The sequence below is a fragment of the Anas acuta genome, chromosome 25 (assembly GCF_963932015.1).
Source record: "Anas acuta chromosome 25, bAnaAcu1.1, whole genome shotgun sequence".
Taxonomy (NCBI): Eukaryota; Metazoa; Chordata; class Aves; order Anseriformes; family Anatidae; genus Anas; species Anas acuta.
Genome location: NC_089003.1, coordinates 1,241,098 through 1,264,798, shown reverse-complemented (window position 1 = coordinate 1,264,798; position 23,701 = coordinate 1,241,098). Strand labels below are relative to the sequence as shown.

Below are 23,701 nucleotides of genomic sequence, written 5' to 3'. Positions count from 1 at the left end.
CGGTTCCAAGGAAATAACGATAGTGTCCTTTTATAGCAGATGTACAGGAATTGATGCAAATTCCACTTTTGCTGGGGCGTCGGTAGCCCTTTGCCATGCAACAATTGAAAAAATGGTACCACGGGTAACAGGAGTATGATTTGTCCAGGTTTTGTGATAATTGAACTAATAAAAAAGCAAACTGACAGCAATACATGCACTCATCGTTATATGATCATCCGTTTGATTTCCTTTTCCCCTGGGTCCCCTGACTGTTAATTTTACAGGTTACAGATCTTTAATGAAGTAGTACACCAGGAAGATGCTGTTAATGATTATTAAAGGGTTTATATATTTCTTTTCAATAATTTAAGTTCACCACGGTCAGTGTTATTACACTGAACACCAGATTAATTAGTGAAGACGGGGTTGCAGTGACAGGAAATTGTCACCGTTACGTGTCATCCTGCCTTGGAGGTGCCCATTAATTAACACTTAAAACACAATTTGGAATCGTAATCGAGTTTTATCCGAGCTCCTGCCATCCTCACGTGTCCTGACTAATGTCCCTCATCCCTGAGGCTGCCGAGGGGCTGCTGCAGGGGAAGCACCGGGGGCACAGGTGGGAAATGAACCCGAGCTGGTGGGCGTTGAACTTCACATTCCGGGCAGGAGCCAGAAAAATGTGGCTGCACAAGAAATTATCAAGCAACTGGGGCCCTGCACACAAAGCCCAGTGCTGCTGGGGAATGCGATCAGTCATTAACTGCGCTTAACCTCCACGTCAAGGAGCCTGTTACATTTATTATTTCTTTCAACAAGTGTGCCGCAGTGCTAAGCATAGGTAACCCCACTGGGAAAGGGAGAGGCCCCTTCCTTTAAGCAGCAGCAGTTGTTGAATCAGCGTCTTTACGACAGCGCCTTTCCCAAAGTCTATAGAAACAGTAAAAACTCATGGGAGACAAATATTTCCAGTAAGCCACAGACCTGAATGATTTTTAAAGCTGCGTTTTACATATCCTTGTCAGGCGATGGCAGATACGGCTGTATTAATTCGGTGATGTTCAGCTTTTAAAGTAGCTGCGTGTGGAAGGTGCCAGGCTGCAGCCACAGGGGTGCCGCTGGTGGAAGCCACCCCTGGATGCGTGGGATCGGTCTGAGACCTGGCTGACATTAGTGGCCAAATTCAGGCAGATTCATGAAAATAAATACAACATTTTGGCCTGTGCCTTGGTGTCTGGAGCATGAGTTAATGGCAGTGCTGCCTGGCCTGGGGATGTTCTGTCTCTGCTCCCACCACCGCATGCAGCCACCGTGAGGCTGGGACCACTTCCCTGTTTTATAGCCCCACTAAAACACAACTCAAAACTGGAACCAAAAGATGAATTGGGATAGTCCTCTCCTGGACTTCAAGGAAATGGCACTTCGTACAGTATTCTGCTTCCCAATGCTTTAGTAGCTCGGCAAGCAGTGACGCCCTGCCATTTATTACCATTTTCCTGTAGTATCTTCCCGGGTGACTCATGCACTGCCTTTATAATCTAATAATTGTTTTCAATTTCTACATTGTGTCAAATTTAATTATATCTCTCGTGTTTAATCCAGTGGTTTAGCTCTTTCTCTTTGGAATCTCTATTTTCATTATAACTTAGAAGCAGATTTAGATGTGCAGTGTGTATAATAGCTCTTTAGTACTGAAGAAAATATGTATTATTTTTTATTTAAAGCTTCCTAATAAGCAGTTGGGCTATGAATATCAGCCTGAATTACAGGTTTCTCCTTGCCACATCAGCTATTAAGAAGTTTTGTAGTTTTATGTGCCAGGGACATATCCTTTCATTGTCCTTATGACCTTTAATTTCTAGTCCAGACTAGGTGCATCTAAGCACCTCTTTGGTGATTGTTCATAATATATTGCTATTTTTTCTGTAAGATAAAAATAATTGTGTAGTAGTCTGTATTCCCTTGGGGATTTCGGTAGGGGAAAGGCATTTTGAGAGCGAGCTTGTGAACAGCAAAGGTGCTCCTGGAGAAGGGCCTGTGGGTGTGATGCCTCTGCTGATGCAGAAGCCTTATGGGCACAAGCACAATTTCCATTGATTCCCAATGAAGAGGGAGGCTGCTGGCTTTGGGAATTCTTCCAAAAGGACTCTGTTTTCAACAGAAAAATTAAAATTCAACCCAGGTTTGTTTGGAATTCGGATGGCAATGATCGAGATGTTTGTGAGCCGATAGGCACCCTGCTGCAGTTTGAATTTCTAAGAAAATCAGCATCACCCAGTTTTGCAGTTAAAATCTCTTGTGGTTGCTCTGACCTCTTAAATAGACCCTTTTTTTTTTTCTTTTTTTTTTTTTTTTTTTTTTCGTGTGTGTGTGTGTGTGTGTGTGTGTTCTTCCAGTTCTTTTGGGTCCCATATGGGAAGAGGCGGTTGGTGAAGAGAACATGAAGAATCTCGTGTTCATGGAGAGGGCTGAGATTAGATAAAATACAAGGCTTAAGCCTAGAGAGAGCTGCAAGCTTCTTAGTGGTTTGTGGAGTTTTAGGAGCTTCTCTCTCCTGAATAAGAAAGAAAACTTTCCTTCCTGTTTTCAGTTTGCCTGGGAAGTTGAAATTCCCTGGGAACACACAGATACGCTTTTCTTGTGACCTTGCCAGCTTCTGCACCAAATAGGAAGCCTGTGCAGGTGATGGGCAGCTTTATCAATGCTTTGGGGATCCCTTCATGGTCAACAGGGTCTAAATGAACAGAATTTGGGCTCAGAAAGGAAGACAGATGCTTGTGGCCCGGATGCAGCAGCCACTTTTGCTGATCACCCTGCGGCTAGCGTGCAGCAGCAGCTCCTGTGTCGTATCAGGGATGCAAATCCACGAAACCCTGCCCAAATGCAGAGGGAAGAGCCCCCCACTCTGTACCGGGGGCAGGCACAGCTCTGGGAAGCGGCTCTGCAGCCTGTCCCTCTTCCCTGGGTGACACCAGGGGTGCAGCAAGAATGCCCATTTCTCTGTGCTAATTAGCTACGGCAGCCTGGGCTCAGCGGCTGCAGACAAAGCGCTGTTGTGAACGAGCCCAGCGCACACAAATGCGCTTTTCTCAGCGTGCGAGATAACTCAGCAGCCTCTAAAAGCCAGAGCTGAGTGCCCCTCCCTGGCTGGAAGCCCGTTATCGGCACCAAAGGGTACAGGGGGGGGGACAGAGCAGCTCCGTGCTGGCAGCTTTCCCACTCGGCTTGGCACGGCTTGGTTCACCATTTATTTACCTGGTGTTTATTCACCATTTAGTTACGTGGTTTTGCACCACCAGACAAGAGAAGCAACCCCCCCTGCCTGGAGATGTGCAGGCGCTTTTTCATTTATCAGCTCGGGCTGAAACTCCCCTCCTTTGCCTCTCCTTCGCGTGGGGGTGTCAGCACCTGTGCCTTCCCCTGCTCCGACAGCCCTAGGAGCAAGTCAGCGGATCCGTCCCTGCTCTGATCAGAAGGGGACTCATTAGAGGAGAACATTCAGCCACCGAGCAGGAGCAGACCCTCAGGGTTCAGTTAAAGCCGCCTAAAACAGCTCCAGCTATGTGTACGTCCACAACAGAGGATTGCTCGTGGGGAAAGCTCCTGTTGCCACGTGTGCAGAAGCCGACAGTCATTTATTTACAAGCTCGGGGCCGTGCAAATCCCAGTGATCCATACTGGAGCTCAGGAACACGAGGTGACAGTGCATAATGAGGAGCCAGGGATCCATTTACCTCTCAGGTGTTCCTAATAAATGGATATTAATTGTTGTGGGATGTCTGTTGGTGAAGATATCCTCCCCTTTCCTCTAAGTGGGGTCTCGCCCTAGCAGACCCAACTGGCCTCACTGAGACGTGCCCATTCCCTGCGGTAAGATCCTGAGGAGACAAGTAAAGAGAGAGTTAAGGCTGTCGGGCACACCCGCCTCCTTCCCCAGATGCAGCGGCTCCTGCTCACCCTTCCCCATCCTACCGCGACGCTTTTCCAGGCAGGACACCTGCACTGGCAGTGCTGCTCATTCATTTTCCTGCAGGCGCTAATTAGAGGCCTCGTGTCCCCCGTCGCTTGCTGGCTCTGGCTTTCAGGCTGCGGTCCCACTCCTCCCAGCTGCTCGGCTCCGTTTTTTTGGGGCTGGCCCATCCGCAGCCCCCCAGGAACGTGCCCGGCTGCTGCCAGCTCTGGGGGCAGCACCTCCGGCTCCTCTGCCCCCCAAAGCTTCACCCCATGGGCTGCATCGCTCAGGGCTGAGATGATTTCTCCTGCTGCAGACGGCGTTGCTCCGTGTGCTCAGCACTTATCGAATTAGCTGGTGCTTTGTAGAAGGAACGCAGTGCTCGGCGCTCTGGTCCTTAGGCAGTGGGTGCCGCTCGCATCCTGTGCACGGGCATCTTGTTGCCTTTTATTTATCCCCAAATCACCTGCCATTAGCTCCAGCAGCTTCCTTGGAGCTGTTCCCTTGCTAAAAAGGAAAAAAAAAAAATGAAAGAAAAAAAGGAAAACAAGCAAAAAAACCCACTTTCATCATCTATTTTTCCATCTACTGCCATATATATAAAAGAGAAATCTCCCTGACTGTTCGCAGGCAGGCTGCTGGTTGGGTTTGGTGGAGCAGGGACCCAACCGTGGCTTTATCTGGTCTCTCGTGGGTCTGTAGCTCTCCTTTCGCTTTATTTTATGTATTTCCCCTCTTCTCGGCTCCTTTTGAATTTGCTTCCTGTTTTATCTTGTTTATTCCTCTTTAGAGATGGAGAGAGAGAGAGGGAGAGGGGCTCCTTTGAAAAATCTGCGTAAATGAGCCACTGTGGGAGGCCAAGCACCCTTCACAGCCCCGCGAGCCGCTGGAGAGGCGCCTGCCAGGATATTAAGCTGCGTGCTGAATGGGGACCGCACGGAGCAGCCCTCGTGGTCCTCTTAGGAGGGGACCAGGAGGGGATGGGGGCACTCAGCTGCCCAGAATGGATCCCACTCTGCAGTCACAAGCCCAGGCTTTCAAAGATGACTTCAAACACTCGATGTCCGGGTCGTGCGAGAGCGCGGCAGATGCGTGCTTTGGGTTCAGCTCAGCCGTGGCAGCAGCTACGGTTTGCTTTTCATTAGGTTGCAGCAGGCTGTGCTTTTCCACGTCTAGCTCAGCTCTGGCAAGATCTGCAGCCGAGCTCTGGTCCTGTTCACTCTGGCAGAATGCACATTTCTTGGCTGCTACGCGTTTTTTCATTTCAGTCTTTTTTTGGCTGTTCTAGAAGCAGCTGGGCACACAACGCTTTCATTCCAATATCATTATTTTCATACCGCTGGCTTCCAGCTAGATCGAGCTACGCCGAGGAGAGCAGGGAGACAGCAACGGCATCTCCCTTCGGTACAGAAAATAAACCCACACAACCTGAACCAGAAGCTTTCAGCAAAAGGTCCTGCCCCGTTCCTGTAGCCCCAAACCAGGCTTGCACCACGATGCTCCAAGCAGACCATGGCAAATGCCCCAAGCATTTAGGGATCCCTTGGGTATCGTGCAGAGTAGTGAATGCACTGACACAGCTCCTGGAAAACCCCTCCTTTAGGGGCCAGCAACCCCAAATACCTTTGGCTGCCCTGGGTTTTGCATCTGAACCACCTGCAGCAGCAGCGATGCTCACGTACCTGCAAGAAAGGAGCCTGCTGGTGGGAAGTGAGGATGTAGGGGCTTACCCCTGTGGGTTTTAACGTCTGTGCTTCACCCCGTCCAAGGATCCCGCTCAGCTACTTGATGATAAATGGTCTTGGAGGCTGTTTCACTTGCTTTAGTCTCTGGAGGGGCTTTGACTGCCATTAATTCTGACGGGTTCTTGCAGAGCTGCTGCTGGGACATGCCTTTACACTGCCACGATCCATCCCCGAGGGCCTTTTGAGCAGCAAGAGCCTGGGAAGTTCAACGTAGAAAGAAAATTGCCTTCAGCAGCAGGTGAAGCAGAGCTGTGGCTGCAGTGCAACAAACAGGCAGGGCCACCAGGGCTGAGCTGGGTTTCCCCACCAGTGGCCCAGGGACACCGGCAAGCGCCGTGGTCAGATGGGGAGCCACCAGGCAACAGCAGGACAGGCAGGGCAAGTGGCTGGCGTGAGCATCCTGCCATCCTGATGTCCTGATGTCCTGTCCTGCCATCCCGCCCTCCTTCCATCCCCAGTTTCCCAGCTCGGACTCAACGATCGCTGCCCACTGCCGGAGATTTGCTTATAGGGTGAGCTAGCGAGTTAATAGAGCACCACCAGGAGCTTAAACCCATCAGCGGACCAGAAACTGCATTTGTAGAGACAGCCAGATTAAATTCAATAGCAGTCTGAGCCCAAAAGATGCTGGATGATAGGAAAGGGGAGACGTGCTTGCCAAACACAGCTGTGCTTACATGGAGAGAGGGAAGGCAGCAATTATAACACAAGAACGATGAGGACAAAAGCGTGCAGGTAAAGGACTTGGTGGTGCCGCTTGTGAGCCACCGGTTGCTTCTGATGGAGCAGGGGCATGGCTTTGGTCTCTAACAGGGGTTGTAAAGGCTCTGGGGACACTGCAGAGCAAGAGAAAGCAATGGAGGTGCTGAGGGCTGCTCCTGGCATAGCACCTTGCTCCGTTCCTTCTTTTTTCTTGCACCTCGCATCAAGCACAAGAGCATTCAGTCACCTCTTGGGCTTTTCTCGTGCTGGTAACTCAGCCGCTCCAGTTTCCCGAACAGCCTCCGTGGTGCAGCTGAAGGCTGAGCCCTGGCTGGGAGAGGAGACACAAAATACTAAGCCAAAAACCGTCTTCGCTTGCAGCTCGTGGCACAGCGAGGACGGGGGCATCGGGCACAGACAAGCTGCAAATGCTGCCTGGTATCGGAGGATTCAGGATGGAGTGAGAGGTTGTTCGAGGCAGGTGTTTTCACTCCCAAATGACTGCACGCAGCTAAGGCCTCTGCATTTGCCGCTCAAGTGTGCACGAGTGTATTTCAAGAGCTGGAGAGAGCCATGGGGATACAAACAGAAGTTAGGCAGGAAGGCTTTTGGAGAGGATAACTATTTGACTATTAAAAACGAACGGAGTCAAGCACTGTGCATTTTCCAACGATGTTTATTTGTTTTCTGTAGCCCACTGACACAGCTGGAACTGGCAATGGAGCAGATTTTTTTTGTTTTTTTGTTTTTTTGTTTTTTTCCATAAAGTGTCTATGTGACATTAGGTCAAGGCTAACACTGTAGTCAAAGGCATTTAGAGAGGGCAGCAGCAGAAGCAATGAGAGGTGTTGGCAGCAGCAGGCTGTGCAGGAGGGGCAGGGGGCACCTGCCCTCCCGCTGCCACGGCGGGGGCCGGGGTGCAGGGACGCGGACAGTCCTTTTGGGTACCTGTAGCAGACAAACACGGCACCATGCAACACAATCTGCAGCTGGAAACGGGCGGGGGAGCAGGACATGGGCTGTTATTGCAGTCAGCTTTTGGGGAAGCCACGGGCCTGGTGGCGTGCCTGCCCGCGGCAGGGAGCAGCCCGCTGAGGATCCAGGCTGGCAGCAGCTTGGCCACCAGCTCCCGAGTGGCATTTGCTTGCTGAAGGGAACCACGATTCTCAGGATGCATCTATGGGGACAGACCCTGCAGCCAGATCCACGCCGCTGCAGTTTGATGGGAGTTCAAGTATCTAGAGCACCATGAGAAGGGATGCCTATCTACATTCTCTGCAGGAGGGGGCCTGCTGTGGTGCCTCACCACGTTTAGGAGCCTCCCCCAGCCCTGCACCTTCCTTGGGGGCTCCCCGTCCAGCCCAGCTGCAGGCAGCACCAGCTCAAACACCACTTCTAAAGGCAGATGGCAAGAGGACCGTCTCCTGATCCCCCTGCTGCTCGCAGTTCCCCCCTCCCAGCCTCCAGCCCAGGTCCCACCGAGCCCCCCCTACCCCGTGCCGTCCGTGTATCATCACCCGGAGGCTGGGCCGGGAGGGCGGCACGCACGCAGCATCGCTCCCTTTTGCTCTGTTCCACCCGACCGCGGACCTCGCAGCACCCGAACGCTCCTCTGCCAAGTGGTTCCTTTACCCCAAGCAATCAGCACAGCGGCAGCCGACCCAGGGGTCTCCGCGGTGGGGGGTGCCTCCCGCACCCCGGTTTGCAGCTGGGACCTTTGCTCGGCCCTACGGAGACCGAGAAAGGCTTCGGAAAGGCAGGCTGGCTCCCGCAGCCAGCGCCGTGCCCTGGTCTTGGCCGCTTAACTGTACAAAATGGACAAAAACACACACACGTTATTTACAGCCCTGTTTTTCACATGATGGAGCAGCTCTTGGCTCGGTCTTTCCTGATCTCCGTGTCGTTCAGTAAGTCCGTCCTGCCGGGCATCTGTGACGCCCGCTTCAGTCCCCGCTTGGAGTTGGAGCGCTTCAAGTTCTTGTGCACCCTGTTGACGGAGGCGAGCGTGGTTACATGGAAGACGTCCCGCACGCTGTTCTCCGACACCTTGGAGGAGCACTCGGCGTACGCCACCGCCCCGATCTGCCGCGCCAGCGCGCTGCCCTACAGCCCGGAGAGGTGGGGAGGAACAGAAATTTGGGGTTAAGAACCTCAGCACCCTGCCAGGAGCATCCTCCGCTCCCTCCCGGAGCCCCCTCTCCAGGACTGTCACCATTTTGGCACAGCCAAGGCGCAGCTCCGGAGCCCGTGTCCCCGCAGCAGTCCCCAAAACCCACAGCGGGTCCTTTGGTGCTGAGCCTCCTTGTCCTAGGAGGTCCCCAGGGAACGTCCCCAGCACCCGCTGAGCCCTGCAGAGACGGGTGGCCGCCGAAACCCACCTGCTCGTGCGTGACGGGGATGAGGCGCTGCTTGGAAAGCTCCCGCAGCGTGTTCAGGTCCGTCCTCATGTCCAGCTTGCAGCCCACCAGCACGATCTTGGCGTTGGGGCAGAACTCCTGAGTCTCCCCTTGCCACTGCAGCGGGGACAAGAGAGAGAAGGTGCTCAGCTGTAGCAGAGGCTCCGCTTAGTGCTGACAGCCTGCAGAGGAGCCGAGGTTGGGATGACAAAGGCAGGGGCTCAGCTCGATGCTCCCAAAGCTCTTCCCCTTCCCTGCTGGGGACATTGTCTGCCAGGAATGCCACGTGTCCCTACTGCCCCAGCAGCGTGCCCCAAAAGAGCCGCATGAAAAGGATGCTGCAGTTCCTTTGGAGCAGGAATTCAAACACCCTCATTCACCCGAAGGATGAAAATCCCTGCAGAAATGGAGCTGTAGGGTCTGTTCTCAGCAGGCTGTCTGTAATGGGGTCCCTAGGCTATGGACCCCTCTTCTCACACGACTGACACCGTGCCAAGGTTTGCTGCGCCACCCGGCCGTGTCAGAGCAGAGGTGCCACTCCTTGAACACCTTTGTGTGAAAGGAGATGCTGTTTGCTCCCAGGCGGCTCCTTCCCTTCGACCATACAGGCGAGCCAGGCAGCAGAAGGGCAACAATAATAAAAATTTCCCCTGCTGAACCAGCATGTTTGCCCACGGCTTGAATAGGGAGAGTTATTCTCCTCATTCGCCTGATAACGGCTGCTAAAACCCATTTCAACTTCATGGTGCCTTAGGAATTCACCTCGCCTCCAGAGGCTGTGAGCCTGCACCAAAGGAAACAAGGCATCTGCTCGGAGACACTTAAGAAATCCCCTGTGATTCAGGGCTTAATTTAAGTCACCGTATCAGAAACGCATTGCTAACGGTGCTGGGAGCAGCTGCGAGGTTGCACGGGGAAGACCTTGCAGCGAGCAGAGCAGGCTCGCACCAGGAGCGTGCAGAGCCATCAATAAAGCCCAAACCCCACTAATTACTGGTGGGCTTGCATCTCATTAGGGGACGGGCGATTTGCCTGTGCTCTCGTCCTGCTGGCTCCCAAGTCAAGCAGTGAAAGCTTCCAGCCCCATGAAAGGTGCTTGCCCCCGAGCTGGGTGCCTTGGGCGAGCCACCCCGAGGGTCCTTTCCCCTTGTCCCCTTGTCCCCTTGTCCCCTTGTCCCCAGAGCCACCTCCCAGCCCCGCCAGCAGCTGAGGAGGAGGCCAATGCTTCAGCACAACCTGAAGTTCGGTGCCACAGCTCATTGTTCCCGTTGGCGAGCTGCAGGGAACCGATTGCTGCCTTTTTTTGGGAGGGGGCAGAGGCCAAACTGAGGGGACAGCCAGCAAAATGAGCTCCCTGCTGGCACCAGGGGCTGCCTCCCACTCCCAGCACGGCGAGGGATGCACGCCGCTCCCCGGGGGCTTCACGAGGAGCAGAACCGATGCCCTACATCTCTCCCTGCCCCCCTATTTCATGTGTGCACGCAGGCAGACCCCACAAGTGCGCTGCCATGGGCTGCATCGCTTACGGGGCTCCTTGCAGGGGGAAATCCCTCACTTTCCACTACAGCCCACGGGCAGCACCCAAAGGAGAACTCCAGCCAAGGGAGCTTTTTGCCCTGGAGGCAAAAACCCCGGGGCTCCATCCCAGCAGCCCGGACCCAGCGGGCACTCACCTTCTTGAGCACGCTGTCCAGGGTCTCGGGGCGGCTGATGTCGAAGCAGATGAGCACCGCGTCCGAGTCCGGGTACGCCAAGGGCCGCACATTGTCGTAGTAGGCTGAGCCTGCGGAGAGGAGAGCGGTGAGCAGCCAAGTGCCATCCACGGGCTGCTCGCTACCCGGGGCGAGAAAAATCGCAGTCATTTTCTTCCGACAGGACCTTCTGGGAAGCTGTTTTATCCGTGATTGCAATGCTGGGCGTCCTACAAGCAGGAGCACCCAGTAAAAGTTTATCCTAACCTCATATCCCCTAGTACCCAACACCTGATTTCCCCCCCGTTTCCTCACTGGCTGAATACCACAGCTACAATTTGATTTGACCAACCGTTAACTTCTCCTTTTCCTTTTTTTTTTCCTTCTCTTGTGACTAAAGCACCCGTGATTTTTGTTTTTCCCCATTTCGCACTTCTCATCCTGTTTTTCTCAGCTATCCTCCTTATTTTGGGACAGCGGGACCTTTCCCTTATCTGCTTAACATACCCCCCGCTGCGATGCCACTGTCGTGCCTGCACAATCACTTTTGAATACGCAAGGTTAGTGGGGTTTTCCCCTGCAAAAACACCTTCTATTGCAAAACCACAAGTTTGTTTCTCACACCAGTGGGGCATCAGAGGAGCCCCAGTGCTCCCCACAGGTCCCTTAGGACCGGGGCCATCAGCACATGTGAGCACCTGGCAAGCAAGAGAAAGGGAAGGGAGCTTGGAAAAAGGAAAGGAAAGGGCTGTGGTGCCGTAGAGCAGCACATGCCTCCCTCCACCGCTTGCACACCGATCCCATCACTTGTCATGCAGTTGCTGTTGTAGGAAGGGCAGGAAGGTGTAGCTGAGAGAAGGCAGGCCACGAGGAAGGCTGCTGCTATTTTTTATCCTCTCTTGATGTCTTTATACAGGGGAGCTTGCTCACAAAGACTGCGAGAGTTTAAGACAGGTAAAAAACAAACAAACAACAACAAAAAAAAAAACCCTGCATTTTGCTGGATTTATGCTGGAAAATATCAGGCAGATTCTTTTTTCTTTTTTTTTTTTTTTTTTGGTGCATGAAAGATGTGCCAGGATTTGGTGGTGAGCAAGCTGTAAATTGGAGGGGATGATTCTGTATTCTGCAGGATTTCTCAGTGAGCAGGCAGAGAGCCCGGGCTGAATCCTGCACAGCGCTGCCATGCACACACACACACACACACGCACCTTCACTGTGAATTTCAGGCATTAAAGCCTTTGTCCCATAATGTTTTTATTTGAAGCGCATTCTGTGCGTGATTGTAAATGCCTCACTAACCAGTAATGGAGCAATCAGCTCATCGCTGCTTAAAAACACTCTCTCGGTTTTATATTTGGCTTTACAATGGCTCAAACTTCCTGCGGGGATGAGAAACAGCTGCTTATTTATGAAAAGGGGAAGCAGAGACACCGGGCTCCTTGTTGGATCGGCCTCCTCGGAAGCAGACTGGGGGCACCGGAGGCGTTTCCTGCCCCGGCCCCACGGGAAGGATCCGGCCCCGCGCTTCCCAGCCCGGCGCAGGGTGCAGCACCCAGTCCTTGTCCCACGGCCCCGTGCTGGAGGTCAGCACCTGAAGGACCACAAGTGATGGTGGCCGGTGTCACCAGGAGGACAGGAATCTGCCGGGGGTGGCATCAGAGGAGGACGGGTGGATTCCCTGCTGTGGGGTCTGGCCGCTCGCCCTCCCTGTGCCGAGCTCATAGCAGGATGCTGGGGAGAGCCACCAGTGGCATCTCCAAGCGCCCAGCACTTGATGTGTTTTGGGATTCACAGCAAAGCCAGTTGTGGGGACATCCAGCTGTGGGGTCACCCAGCTGCACCCTGCCGTGCTGCTGCAGCAGGGGCACCTGCACCCCTGGTACCCATCAGCGGGAGAAGCCACAGCTTGGCTCTTTGTCCCTGGGAAGAGAAGCAGCGGGATCCAGCACAGCAGAACCAGGCTGCGACCTCTGCAGAGCCCGGCCCTCTTCCTCGAGGGAAAGTCACTCTCCGTGCATGGGGACGAGCCAGCGCCTGCGGTGCCTCAACAAGCACAGGGATGGAGGATGCAGGCTAGGGCAGGGGGGGCCCTAGAGACCTCTGACCTTGCTTCAGGCTCAGGATGCTTCAGCTCGTGACGGGCAGAACTGGCACCCGTGAGCTCCCCTTTGGACTGAGCCTGCAGTCTCCTTCACAGTGCATGTTTGCCGGGTGGGATGCGAGATCCAGCACAGCTCTGCCTGCTTAAAACTGCCAGACCCTTTATCGGAGCCGTGCCCTTTCCCCATGCACACCAGGGGACCTGCCCCAGGCTCTGCCCCTGCCCCAGGCGGGAGGGAAGCGTTGTTCCCACGCGCATCCTCTCCCTGCAGCTCCTCCGCTTTACATAAACACTGCAGATAAATCCGCCCCCCTCCCAGCCCAGGAATGCTCCTTTTGTAGAGGTGGTTTTGGCTCCTTTCAGCGCAGACATTGCTACGGCAAACTGTATCGTAGCAACCTGCTGCTTCCTTCGGCACGTCACCGGCTCCGCCGGCGCAGAGCCTGCAGCGCCTGGAGCGTGGCCCCTCTCTGGTCCCCACTTGTCCCATGAGCCCCAGACCAGTGCCAGGACACGCAGGGCCAGCACCCAGCAGCTGCTGGAACAAAACCCAAATCCCCCTGGCAGGAGGAGGGGAGGGAAGAGCTGCCCCGGTTCGAGAGCATCGTTTGCTTCATGAGCCCAGAATCGCCCCCCTGTGCTTTAACTTGCTGCTCCCAGCTCTGGGGTGCAGGAACGGCCCCGGCACCATTGCTGGCAGCTCAACCCAGCTCTGAGAGCTGAAAAACACCAGTGCTCATGGCCCTTCCCCACCCCAGGAGACCGATGCTCAGCGTGGTCAGTGTGTCCAGCACTGCTGGGAAGCTGCTGAGCTCCAGAATCCCACCGCCCTCAGCTTTCTTTGGAGATGTCTCTGCTGAATCAGGGAATTCTCCTTGGTCGATTATTTTTCTAGCTTTTGCCTCTATTACTTTGTCATCAAGCACAGCAATTAAAAACACAACCCAAACACAAAAGCCTCGGTTCCCACAACTCCAGGTGTCTGGCTTTATCGATTCGATGCCTTTCAGCTCTTCCAGCAAGACACCCTAGAGCCCCGCAGTCTGGCACCTCCGAACACACAGGCACCCAAGGCTCGTGTGCCTGCAGATCCAGCCTTCCTGTGCTGCATGAGTCATTCTCCCACTTGGCACCCAGGTTTGCAAGAAACAGGACCTATGTGCATCTGTTCGTGATTAAAGAGAGAAAACTGGAGCGAGCCAGCCACCAAAAACAGCTTAAAAATAATTGTCTGAAATTCAGGGGCGGGTGCAGCCGTGAATAGCTCCTCTTTCTTATCAGCTGGCAGCCCCTCCGAGTGCCTGGCACTGGGACCCGGGGACGCTGCTCTCAGGCAGAGGACTGAAATTTGCTGTTTCATCCATACCAACCTGGCGTTCATCTTCATTTGTTCCTTATTAGCTGTTCCGGGAGATAACGAGCCTCCCCACACGGGCACCCCCCAGCCCACAATAGCACGCTGCAAACCAGGAGAGCAAACCCGCAAGGAGCCCCCCGGCAGCTCGTGCTGAGCACGCCAGGGCGCTGCCAAGGCCAAATTTTTCAGCATCTCACTCGTCTCAGAGGGCTCGCTCCCCGTGCCGCCCGCAGTGCCAAGAATGTCCCTTGCAGAAGGAAGCAGAAATCCTGCCCGGCTTTCTGGAGTCCCTGAAACAAAGCCTGGTTCAGCCAAAGCTTTATCCCCAGGAACCCAGCAGCTTCTGCAGGGCTTTCTGGCTGGCAATTCGCATCTCCACGTGGCTTGTGTTGCAGGGAAATTTATCTGGGTGACTGCTTGCTGCAGGCAGGGGCTGTGCACGCAGGGACATGGCTCCGAGCCCCCTTCCCACCTCCTCAGGCTGGGCAGGGTGGGACCAGGGCAGCTCCTGACCCATCCCCATGGGCATTCCCCATGGGAGTTCCCCCAGGCACGTTAATATTACACAAGGTGCCGGTGAATTTGACGGCTTCCATGATTAGTTGCTCCTCTGCCAGGGCAGATGATGATGAAGGTGTTAATAATAATAATTTATTTTATTTATACCACACCTTTAAGACCAAAGAGGTACGTCTGTGACATTCGCACAGGAGGAATAACCCCACTGCAGCGGGTGCAGGAAGCTGTGATGGGGGCTGCAGCGGGTGGGCAGCAGTGCCCCTCACCCCTGCCCCTTCCCCAGCCCCTCCAGGGAGGCTGAATTGGGGAGGGGGGCATCCCTGGGCTCCCCACCCCATGTGCAGGCAGCGCATCTGCATGAGAAAGGCGCATGTCCCACGGAACAGCCCAGCTATTGTCTCCTCCCGGGGGCAAAGCATAAAAATGCTGGATTGAAAACCTGACAGTGAATGGGAGAGACAGAAGTGGCAGCTGTCCCAGACACCCTGGGCAAGGAAAGAGCCCAGTCCCCATGGTGAGCCTGCAAAAATCCCAGCTGCTTCTCCGAGACACCCGGGATGCTTCAGAGCTGCCATTTCCTCTGCAGATGCAACGAGAGGGCACGGAGTCACCCAGAAATATTTCCCCGTTGCTGCAAAAGGGGAAATAAGCCCAAGGAAACAATGGCAGAGTTTGCAGTAGAGGGGAAAAGAGGAATCTTTAACATCTTTAACATCTTAACCGGTCCTCTTTAACATCTTCATCAATGATCTGGATGACGGCATTGAGTGCACCCTCAGTAAGTTTGCAGATGACACCAAGCTAGGTGCGTGTGTCGATCTGCTCGAGGGTAGGAAGGCTCTGCAGGAGGATCTGGATAGGCTGCACCGATGGGCTGAGGTCAACTGTATGAAGTTCAGCAAGGCCAAGTGCCGGGTCCTGCACCTGGGGCGCAATAACCCCAAGCAGAACTACAGGCTGGGAGAGGAATGGTTGGAGAGCTGCCAGGCAGAGAAGGACCTGGGAGTGATGGTGGACAGTCGGCTGAATATGAGCCAGCAGTGTGCTCTGGTGGCCAAGAAGGCCAACGGCATCCTGGCTTGTATCAGAAACACTGTGACCAGCAGGGCTAGGGAGGTGATCGTCCCCCTGTACTCGGCTCTGGTGAGGCCGCACCTCGAGTACTGTGTTCAGTTTTGGGCCCCTCGCTACAAGAAGGACATCGAGGTGCTTGAGCGGGTCCAAAGAAGGGCGACGAAGCTGGTGAGGGGCCTGGAGAACAAGTCCTACGAGGAGCGGCTGAAGGAGCTGGGCTTGTTCAGCCTAGAGAAGAGGAGGCTCAGGGGTGACCTTATTGCTCTGTATAAGTACATTAAAGGAGGCTGTAGCGAGGTGGGGGTTGGCCTGTTCTCCCATGTGCCTGGTGACAGGACGAGGGGGAATGGGCTAAAGTTACGCCAGGGGAGTTTTAGGTTAGATGTTAGGAAGAATTTCTTTACTGAAAGGGTTGTGAGGCATTGGAACGGGCTGCCCAGGGAGGTGGTGGAGTCACCATCCCTGGAAGTCTTCAAAAGACGTTTAGATGTAGAGCTTAGGGATATGGTTTAGTGGGGACTGTTAGTTTTAGGTCAGAGGTTGGACTCGATGATCTTGAGGTCTCTTCCAACCTAGAAAATTCTGTGATTCTGTGATTCTGTAATTCAGCCTCAGGGATCTCTTGAGAGCAGCAGTTAAACAGCCCCAAGGGTCATGCCCCATCCATTTATCCTCCTGGGGACAGACTATGAAAGAAATTGTTATTCCATGGTCACTCAGCTCAGCCTGGCCCTACAAAAGCCCAGCCAGCACCGCTGGGAACCAGGCAGGTCACGGGCTCTGTGCAGGAGCTCTCCGGAGGAGGACGGGACACCCATTTGGGATGATGCAGCTTCAGGAGGTGACCGAGCCAGAACACGGATCCTATACAGGGCAGCCAGACCCCAAATCCACCACTTCAGCCACCACAGACCCCCCCAGACCCTCCAACAAGGGGTTGCTGGAGGACCACCACTCGCTTCCAAAGACCCATGAGCTCGACATTTCTGACACTAACGCAGTGCTCGGTAGAGTCCGTCCCAGCGCCGAGGGGAAGAGGCAGGAATTAAAGCCCTGCTGACAAACCCCGAGACACAACGGCGGCGCTGACAGCACCGCGGGCCGAAGCCAGGACCCAACAACCCAGGGGTCACAGATCCAAAGGCAGAAGTAATTAGTGACATTAGAGACCGAAGGGAGCGCGAGGCTGAGTGAAACAGAGTCAAACACCCGCAACCGTGCCAGCCCCCCCTGCACAGCGAGGCTGTGACGTGCCAGGTTGATGAAGTGTCCTGGCCAGCACCAAGCTCTCTTGTGTTGCAGCAGCAGCACAGCAAGGCAAAGCCAGCGGTGGTTTCTCTCCTGGAGGGGCCATTTCCATCATACCCAAAGAGCTTTCAGCAGCCCAGCCCCTTCAGAAGCCCCTCCAAGGGTGGGCTGTGCCACAACGAGGGGCTCTGCCCTCCTCACGGGCAAGCGTTCAGAGAGGATTTACCCTTTGCCAGAGGAACGAAGCCCTGCCTGCCAGAGGGGAGGTGGCCAAAAGGGGACATGGGGCATCCCACCCAAGCTGGAGGGGGACAAAAAGCAGCAGAGGGAGCCCCACAGCGCAGCTCTCTGAGGGACACGGATCAGACAGCACGGCCATCACCCCAGGACTCTGCTGGAAGCTTTCCTGATGGCTGCGCCGCGATGTTTCTTTGCTTGTGCAACGCGACCGCAAACCTCTTAAGTCCAGGAGAGGAGGAAACGGTTCCATGACATGGAGCAAGCAATCGTCTGGAAAGTGCATGACTGCAACTGCAGCTAACCAGCTTGGACAATTAACCTCTGCACCTCGCTCTTGTGATGCGCACACACACACAAAAAACAACAACAGCAGATTGCTAAGCAGCCCAGCTGGCGTTTCTTCAGGATGGATGTGGTCAGGATGAAGGGAAGGGTGTTTGGAGGGGCTGAGGTGACATTTCTGGGCCCCCTCTGCAGACCCTCACGCTGGTGATCTGGAGGCAGCGGTGGAGGTTCCCTGGTGAAGTCCCCGGTGGCCTCTCCAAGGCAGCACCACCGGTCCTGGGACGGGAGCACAGCCCCAGTGCCCGGCCCTGGCTCCACACAAAGCTCCTGGGGATGACACTGGGAACCAGCAGCCGACACGAGAGGCAAACGGGAACCAGAAGCTCCTTCTTGGCCCTTTCAGCACGTCACAAGGGCGGCTGGCATTGCCACAGGCTGCCTGGAACCCCTTCTACAGGATACAACAAGGACTAGGAGTGGCAACCGATTCCCACAGCCCAGCCACCACGTGCTTTGGGGAACGCAGCCGAGGGTTGAGCGAGCACAATTATCTTTATGCAATGCTGCACATTTCCAGTTTGCTGTGCACAAGCAGCAGATCCCTCCCCGGCTGCTCGTCTGCCAGATAAGGTTTCTCCCCACAGGGAAGGCTGGGCCTGTACACGCGTGACGTTTAATCGGGTGCTGATCTTATCTTTGGGATCTGGGGCAGGAGGAAAGCTGCGCCCAGGTCCCCACCGCAAGCACAGGGCCGGGGGCACAGCACCGACCGGCTCCTCTGGTGCTGTCCCCATCACCGAGTGTCCCCAGCAGCCTCCCCGAGCACCATGAGGGGCACCCAGGTGCCAAGTGGGTGACAGCTATCGGAAAGGCGAGACACCGTGTGCCAAGGACAGGGCAAGAGTCCCTCCTCCGGGGATCTTCTGCAAATTGGTTTATGTGACCACCTGGCTAAGGAGCTGCTGCTTGATGGGTGTTAAAACAGCCCCAGGATCCCCCCAGGACCTCAAAAGGGTCTGGGGGACAAGGGATGGATGCTGCCTCGCTGCAGGGAGGCACAGGAGCCTTCATCTCTGTGCCACGCAGCACTGCAGCACCCGCACCATGCCCAGCCCGGCCCGACAGTCCCCCAGGGACTCTCGTGTCTTGTCCTGTCCTGTCCTGTCCCATCATGTCACATCTCCTCAGCTCCAGCCTCCACCCACTCCGGCGTAAGCATTTCTGCTGCCGTTTCTGCTGCAACTCTTTCAACTTCTGTCCGACTGGTTCCTGACCTGCCTGAGAATGTGACCCAGCTGCACATATTTTTAGGCTTAACTATGTCTTTGTGCTGAGGCAGAAGACAAGTATGCCGGTTTGAGGCTCCCAGCCTCAACGGGGAGCATGGGAGGAGCTATTTTGGTAGGGAAAGGGCAGCTCCACATTTTTCTCTGCCTCAGAGTGCCCGTGGCATTGAACCCTTCCCAAGGCTGAGCTTGCTCTTGCTCTTGGGAAGAGGCAGCCATGGCAATCCCGGAGCCGCGCGCTGGGAATCCGGTCCCAGCATCCATGGAGATGCCATTGCTAAAGTCAGCCCCTTTCAGCTCTCTAATCTCATCAACATTCCTGGGTAGTTCCCCTAACGAAGGGGCTGTTATCGGAGCCTGGCGGTTCCCACACAGCCCTACCAAGGCAGCCTGTTTGCTGAGCTCAGGCAAAGAGGGAGGCGGGGAGGGATTAGCGACTCCCAGTGTTATTCTTGTCTTGAAAGCGCATCTGCTTAAGGGACACAAGTCCCAGCAAAAGACTGGCAGCCGTGCGAGTCCCCCGCCGTGAGCTGCAGCACGGAGTGGGCAGAGAGGCACTGCTGAACCGGGGCAGGTCGAGGTGAATGGCAGTGCTCAGAGGGGAGGAAAGTCCTCTCCAGCAGCTTTGGAAGATGGCAATGAGCACACACACACAGCACCAGCCCCGTAAGCCACTGGCACAGATACCTCTCCTCTGCACCAGGTCCTGCACCAGCAAAAGGTGCACCATGCTGAAAAATAAATAACGGTGCATCAGCAAAAAGTACACCAGGGAAAAAATTAAATAAAGGCAAACCAGCAAAAGGTGCTGCTCACATGGGGAATTAGCTGGTGCATCGCTCAGAAGCCAGCCTGCCCGGCCCGCACCTCGCAGGGGCACCCCCTGGGAGCAGTGCTCCCCAGCCAGCAGGCATCTGGTGGGACTGGTGCTTCCCCACACCTCCACGAGAGCCGTGCAGAGAAGTTGTTTCTCTGTCAAGCGCTGTTGGGTCAACAGAAAAGAATTTGCCAGAATGGGGACATGCAGGGCGGCGAAGCATCGTGTCCTCCACGTGGCCGATGAGAGAGGAGCCCTTCAGAGCCCAAACCCTGTCTCCTCCACACCCCGAGATGTCAAATTGCTTTTTAACGGGGGCTTTAGGAAATGGCAGGGAGAACAGGCTTTCAGGGGGAAGGGAGGGATGGGACATCCCCAGCGCACTGGAAAATGGCACTTGGAGGAACTGCGCTCTCACACTGGGCCTGGAGGTGGGACTGACTTCAAAAAGGAGAAATCCAAAGTGCAAGCAGCACCTGCAGGGGAAGGCTGAAGGGTCAGGCTCATGCTTGTCTCACTTTTCTCCCCGACAGACACCTGGACACGAGGCACTTCAGCGGGCACGGAGAGCCTACACTTGCCCTCTCCAAGCAGGGCACCCTTATCAAGGAGGAGTCCCAGTGCTGGGAAGTCTCCAGAGTCACCCTCCAGCCTTGGAAAAACTAATCAATGGGCAAATGGTCACAAGACACTTCGAGGAAATCCAGGGTCCCAGTGCAATGTGGGAGCCATTTGGTTCCCCATCACTCCTGCCCTCCCAGTGGCAATGTTTCTCTAATTAGGTTTCCAGCCCGCCTGCCATCTGCTAACATCACAGGAGGGGCAAATTCAGGCTGAAAGGCGGCGTTTCCCAACACCAGCCAGTGCTACGCATCCCGGGAGGAGACAACATCCCAGTTTGAGGGGAGTACCAAGAAAACCTGGGAGCAGCCAGGTGGGCTGGGAGCGCTGCAGCACGGCAATTTTCCAGGGCACCTGCCCTCACCCCATGCTTGGGTGATGCTCAGCTCACCCCGTGCAGCTTCCAGAGCCGCTAACCACCGCCACCAAGGCTGCAGAGGGAAGGAATCAACACTCAGCTCCCCCGTCCCCAGATCCGCCTGCTGATTCCTGGAGACCTGCAGCTCCAATTACTTATCCAAGAGGTGGCGAGTGTTTAAGATGTAAAGGCTGATCCTGACAGAAGGAGGGGAGCGGATTCCCAGCGCCTCCCTTCCCGCTCCCGCTGGGGTGGAATTTAGCACAAACAATGAGCCCCTGGCTGCGAAGCTGCTAAAAAGAGGCAGCAGGTAGCATGGAGACAAGGGAAAGCGCACCCCAGAGCCTGTCATCCTGCACGAGGAGGGCAATTAAAGCCACGCAGAATCCCTTCGGCTCAGCTGGTTCAATTTTCCGTTGCACAAAAACTTCTTTTACCAAAAAGCTGCGGTTTACAAGCGTCTCCGAAGGGTGGAAATTCAGCAGCAGACTGCAGTCTGCAGCTAAAAACGTCAGTTTGATTACTGGAGGAAATTGTCGTGCGCTGCTTTGCAGGACCGTTTATTGAGGAACCCGCTCCTGTGTATTTCAAAATTAGAGCTGCAAAAGAAGGGAATTGATCTGGAAAACTAACTACTGAGCTCTATCCACAGCAAAGCTGTTAAAAAGGGTTTACGTTTTACATAAGGGGAAGGGAGAGAGAATCAAAGTCCGTGTCCTCTTGGCTATAGAGATCAACACGAGACAAACTCATATCTTTTGTCGAAAAGGGTAAAAAATGAATGCACAGCAGCATCAGATGCATATACACAGCTTTAAAGCCATTGCATCATGTCCTTTTCTTTTAAGACTTGTAAAATCAAAGCCAAATATTCCAAAGAATTCCTAAAAAACACACAATGCCTCAAGCGCGCTTCCGCACGCTCCAAAGGTGAAGTTCCTCAGGTGAAATGCAGGCACTCGGAGCAGAGCGGCCCAGCGATGAACAAAGATTCCCCACCCAGGCCCTTCCCAGCAGCCGCAGAAGCCCCCAGGTTGGAGCCCCCCCGGGATGTCCCAGCCCCGGGGTTGTGCCCAGATGCACCCCGGTGACTCCCCCTGTGCCAGGAGTCGGGTGCTCGGGGTCAGAGCAGGGCAGCATCGCGGGTACCGCACCTGAGGGGCTTCACACAGACACACCAGCCCAGCAGGATCCATCCAGCAGGCAACGACCCCACAGCCACCATCCTGAGCTCCACTTACAGCACCCTGCCAAGCTCCGGGAGCCGAGGCTCATCCCCTGCTCCAGCACCCCGAGAGGCAGCATCGCCAGGGCTCGCAGCACAGCAGGCAAAGCAAAAGATCCCTTTTTATCTCGGGGCATAAAAGCAGCAAAAGTGAGGGCTCCCAGGTCAGGAAGCCTCCAGAGCTGACTCAAACACATTTTACATGATAGAGCTCGTCCAAACCTCAGCAAAGCCACTGCTCTAGGTAGACCTCTGCTGATCCTACAGCTGTAATTTGACGGGTGCAAAATTAGAGCGAGGAATTTGAGTGTACACGAGCATAGAAAAGTCGGAGGTCGTGCTTTAATTTACTGTTGCTCTTGAGCACCGAGAAGACTTCATTTGTTATAAAGACTCCACAAATTATGGGGAAAGAGCATCAGCAAGCCTGCGATGGGTGCACGCTGGCAGAGCCCAGCACCGAGCCGCGCCGTGTGTACACAGCACTCCGAGGAGGTTGCCAGAGGTAAATTAAAAGGCCAATATTTTTATTAGCTCTGCACCAAGCGGTTCACGCCTCCCCAGAAACGCAGCGTGAAGTTTGGGAAGGGTCTCGGAGGGCCGGGGCAGCCGTGCCTAGGGCTCCCCGCGGCATCGCAGCTGCGGATGCAGCCGAAGAGGCGAAGCCAAAACAAGAGGAGAGGAAAAAAAAAAAACAAAAGCAGCCCAGAAGCTCTGTTGGGGAGCAGAGTGATGAAAGGCCGGCGCGTTCCCGCAGCACATTCCTCTCCGAGGCGAGGTCTCCCCTCTCGGCTGCACCTCGCTTGGCTTCCCCATTCCTTCCCACCCCAAAACTGGTTTCGCTGCTGCTCACCGGTGGCCCTACACAACCGCTGCCGGGGATGCACGGATGCGAATCCAACCCCGAAACATCCCGGGGGGGGGGGGGGGGGGAGGAGGAGGGGGAGGAAAAGGCTACACCAGCACGGAGCAGAGGGAACACAGGACCCCCAAAAAACCCCAAGCAAGGACCGGACAGCATCACCCCCAACTGGAGACCCCTTTCCCCGGGGGGGGGGGCAGCCCACCTGAGGTGTCCCACATGTTGAGCTCGGTGCGCTGCTTGTCGATCTCGAAGCTGGCCGTGTAGTTCTCGAAAACGGTGGGCACGTAGCTCTAAGGGGGGGGGGGGGGAAGGAGGAGGAGGAGGAGAAGGGAGGGTGAGCCGAGCCGAGCCGAGCCCTGGCCGTGTGTCCCCCCCCCCAAAAAAAAAACATCCCCCCCCACCTCCCCGCCGCACCTCGGGGTAGCAATCCTTGGCGAAGACGTGCAGCAGCGCCGTCTTGCCGCACTGCGTGTCCCCCACCACCACGATCTTGCACCGCGCCAGGTGGCCCTCCATCCTGCGGGGTGGCCCCCCCCTTCTGCCGCTCCGCCGCTTTACCGGCACCGGCCCCGCCGTGGCCGCGCCCCCCGGCTCCGACGGCACCAACCGGAGCCGGAGCTGGGCAGGGCTCGAGCTGGCACCGCCGCCCCCGGCCGCCTCCCGTCGGTGCCGGCCCCGGGAACGGCCCCCTCCCCTTTTTCTCCCCCCCCCAGCCCCGCTCCGCCGGGTCCTGGCCGGGATGCGGCGACCCCGGGATGCGCCGTGGGAAGCGGCCCCGGTCCCCCCCCAGCCCCGGGAGCGGTGCCTCCCTCCGGGGTTACCGGTGGGACCCCCCCCCGGACCCCCTCTGAGCCCCCTCCCTGCCGCTGCTCAGCCCTTCCCGACTCCCCCAGCCAAAAATATATTAAAAAGGGGGCTCCCCATAAAGGGTGGTGGGCTCGGGGGGGGCATATCCTGCACCAAGCTGGTGCTGGACACCACGAGCCTCGGTGTGCGAGCAGCGAGGGGTGGGCATCACCTCAATCCGGGGGGGCTCCAAGCACCACCGACAGCCCCCTGCACTCGTAATGCCAGGTTTTTTTTTGTTGTTTTTTTTTTTTTTTCGGGGTGAATTTCAGCAAAAATGGGAGCCCCCGGCACATCAGCCAGCTCTGCACGAGTCTTAAAGCTGCCGGGACAGGAGGCTGGTGCTCTGCCCAGCCTGTCCGCAAAGCAGGCGGGCAGTCCTGCTTTC

The 23,701-nt window shown here is 55.5% G+C and overlaps 1 protein-coding gene across 1 annotated transcript; it reads right to left on the bottom strand.

The window, feature by feature from the left end:
* Window positions 1-7,039: 7,039 nt before the first annotated feature.
* Window positions 7,040-23,066, bottom strand: RND2 (Rho family GTPase 2). Its single transcript, XM_068660858.1, has 5 exons — window positions 22,882-23,066; window positions 22,670-22,757; window positions 10,451-10,560; window positions 8,760-8,894; window positions 7,040-8,484 (listed from the first exon to the last, which is right to left on the bottom strand). Exons 1-5 carry the CDS (start codon window positions 22,981-22,983, stop codon window positions 8,236-8,238), a joined length of 684 nt encoding a protein of 227 aa, XP_068516959.1. The 5' UTR covers window positions 22,984-23,066; the 3' UTR covers window positions 7,040-8,235.
* Window positions 23,067-23,701: the final 635 nt, after the last annotated feature.

Bases quoted from the DNA above. Each gene is read 5' to 3' on its own strand.
- RND2 (XM_068660858.1), bottom strand. From the start codon at position 22,983: ATGGAGGGCCACCTGGCGCGGTGCAAGATCGTGGTGGTGGGGGACACG. The intron at 10,561-22,669 runs GTGGGCTGCCCC...TCCTCTCCGCAG, and splicing joins CAACATGTGGGACACCTCAG to GCTCAGCCTACTACGACAAT. The intron at 8,895-10,450 runs GTGAGTGCCCGC...TCCCCGCTGCAG, and splicing joins TGGACAGCGTGCTCAAGAAG to TGGCAAGGGGAGACTCAGGA.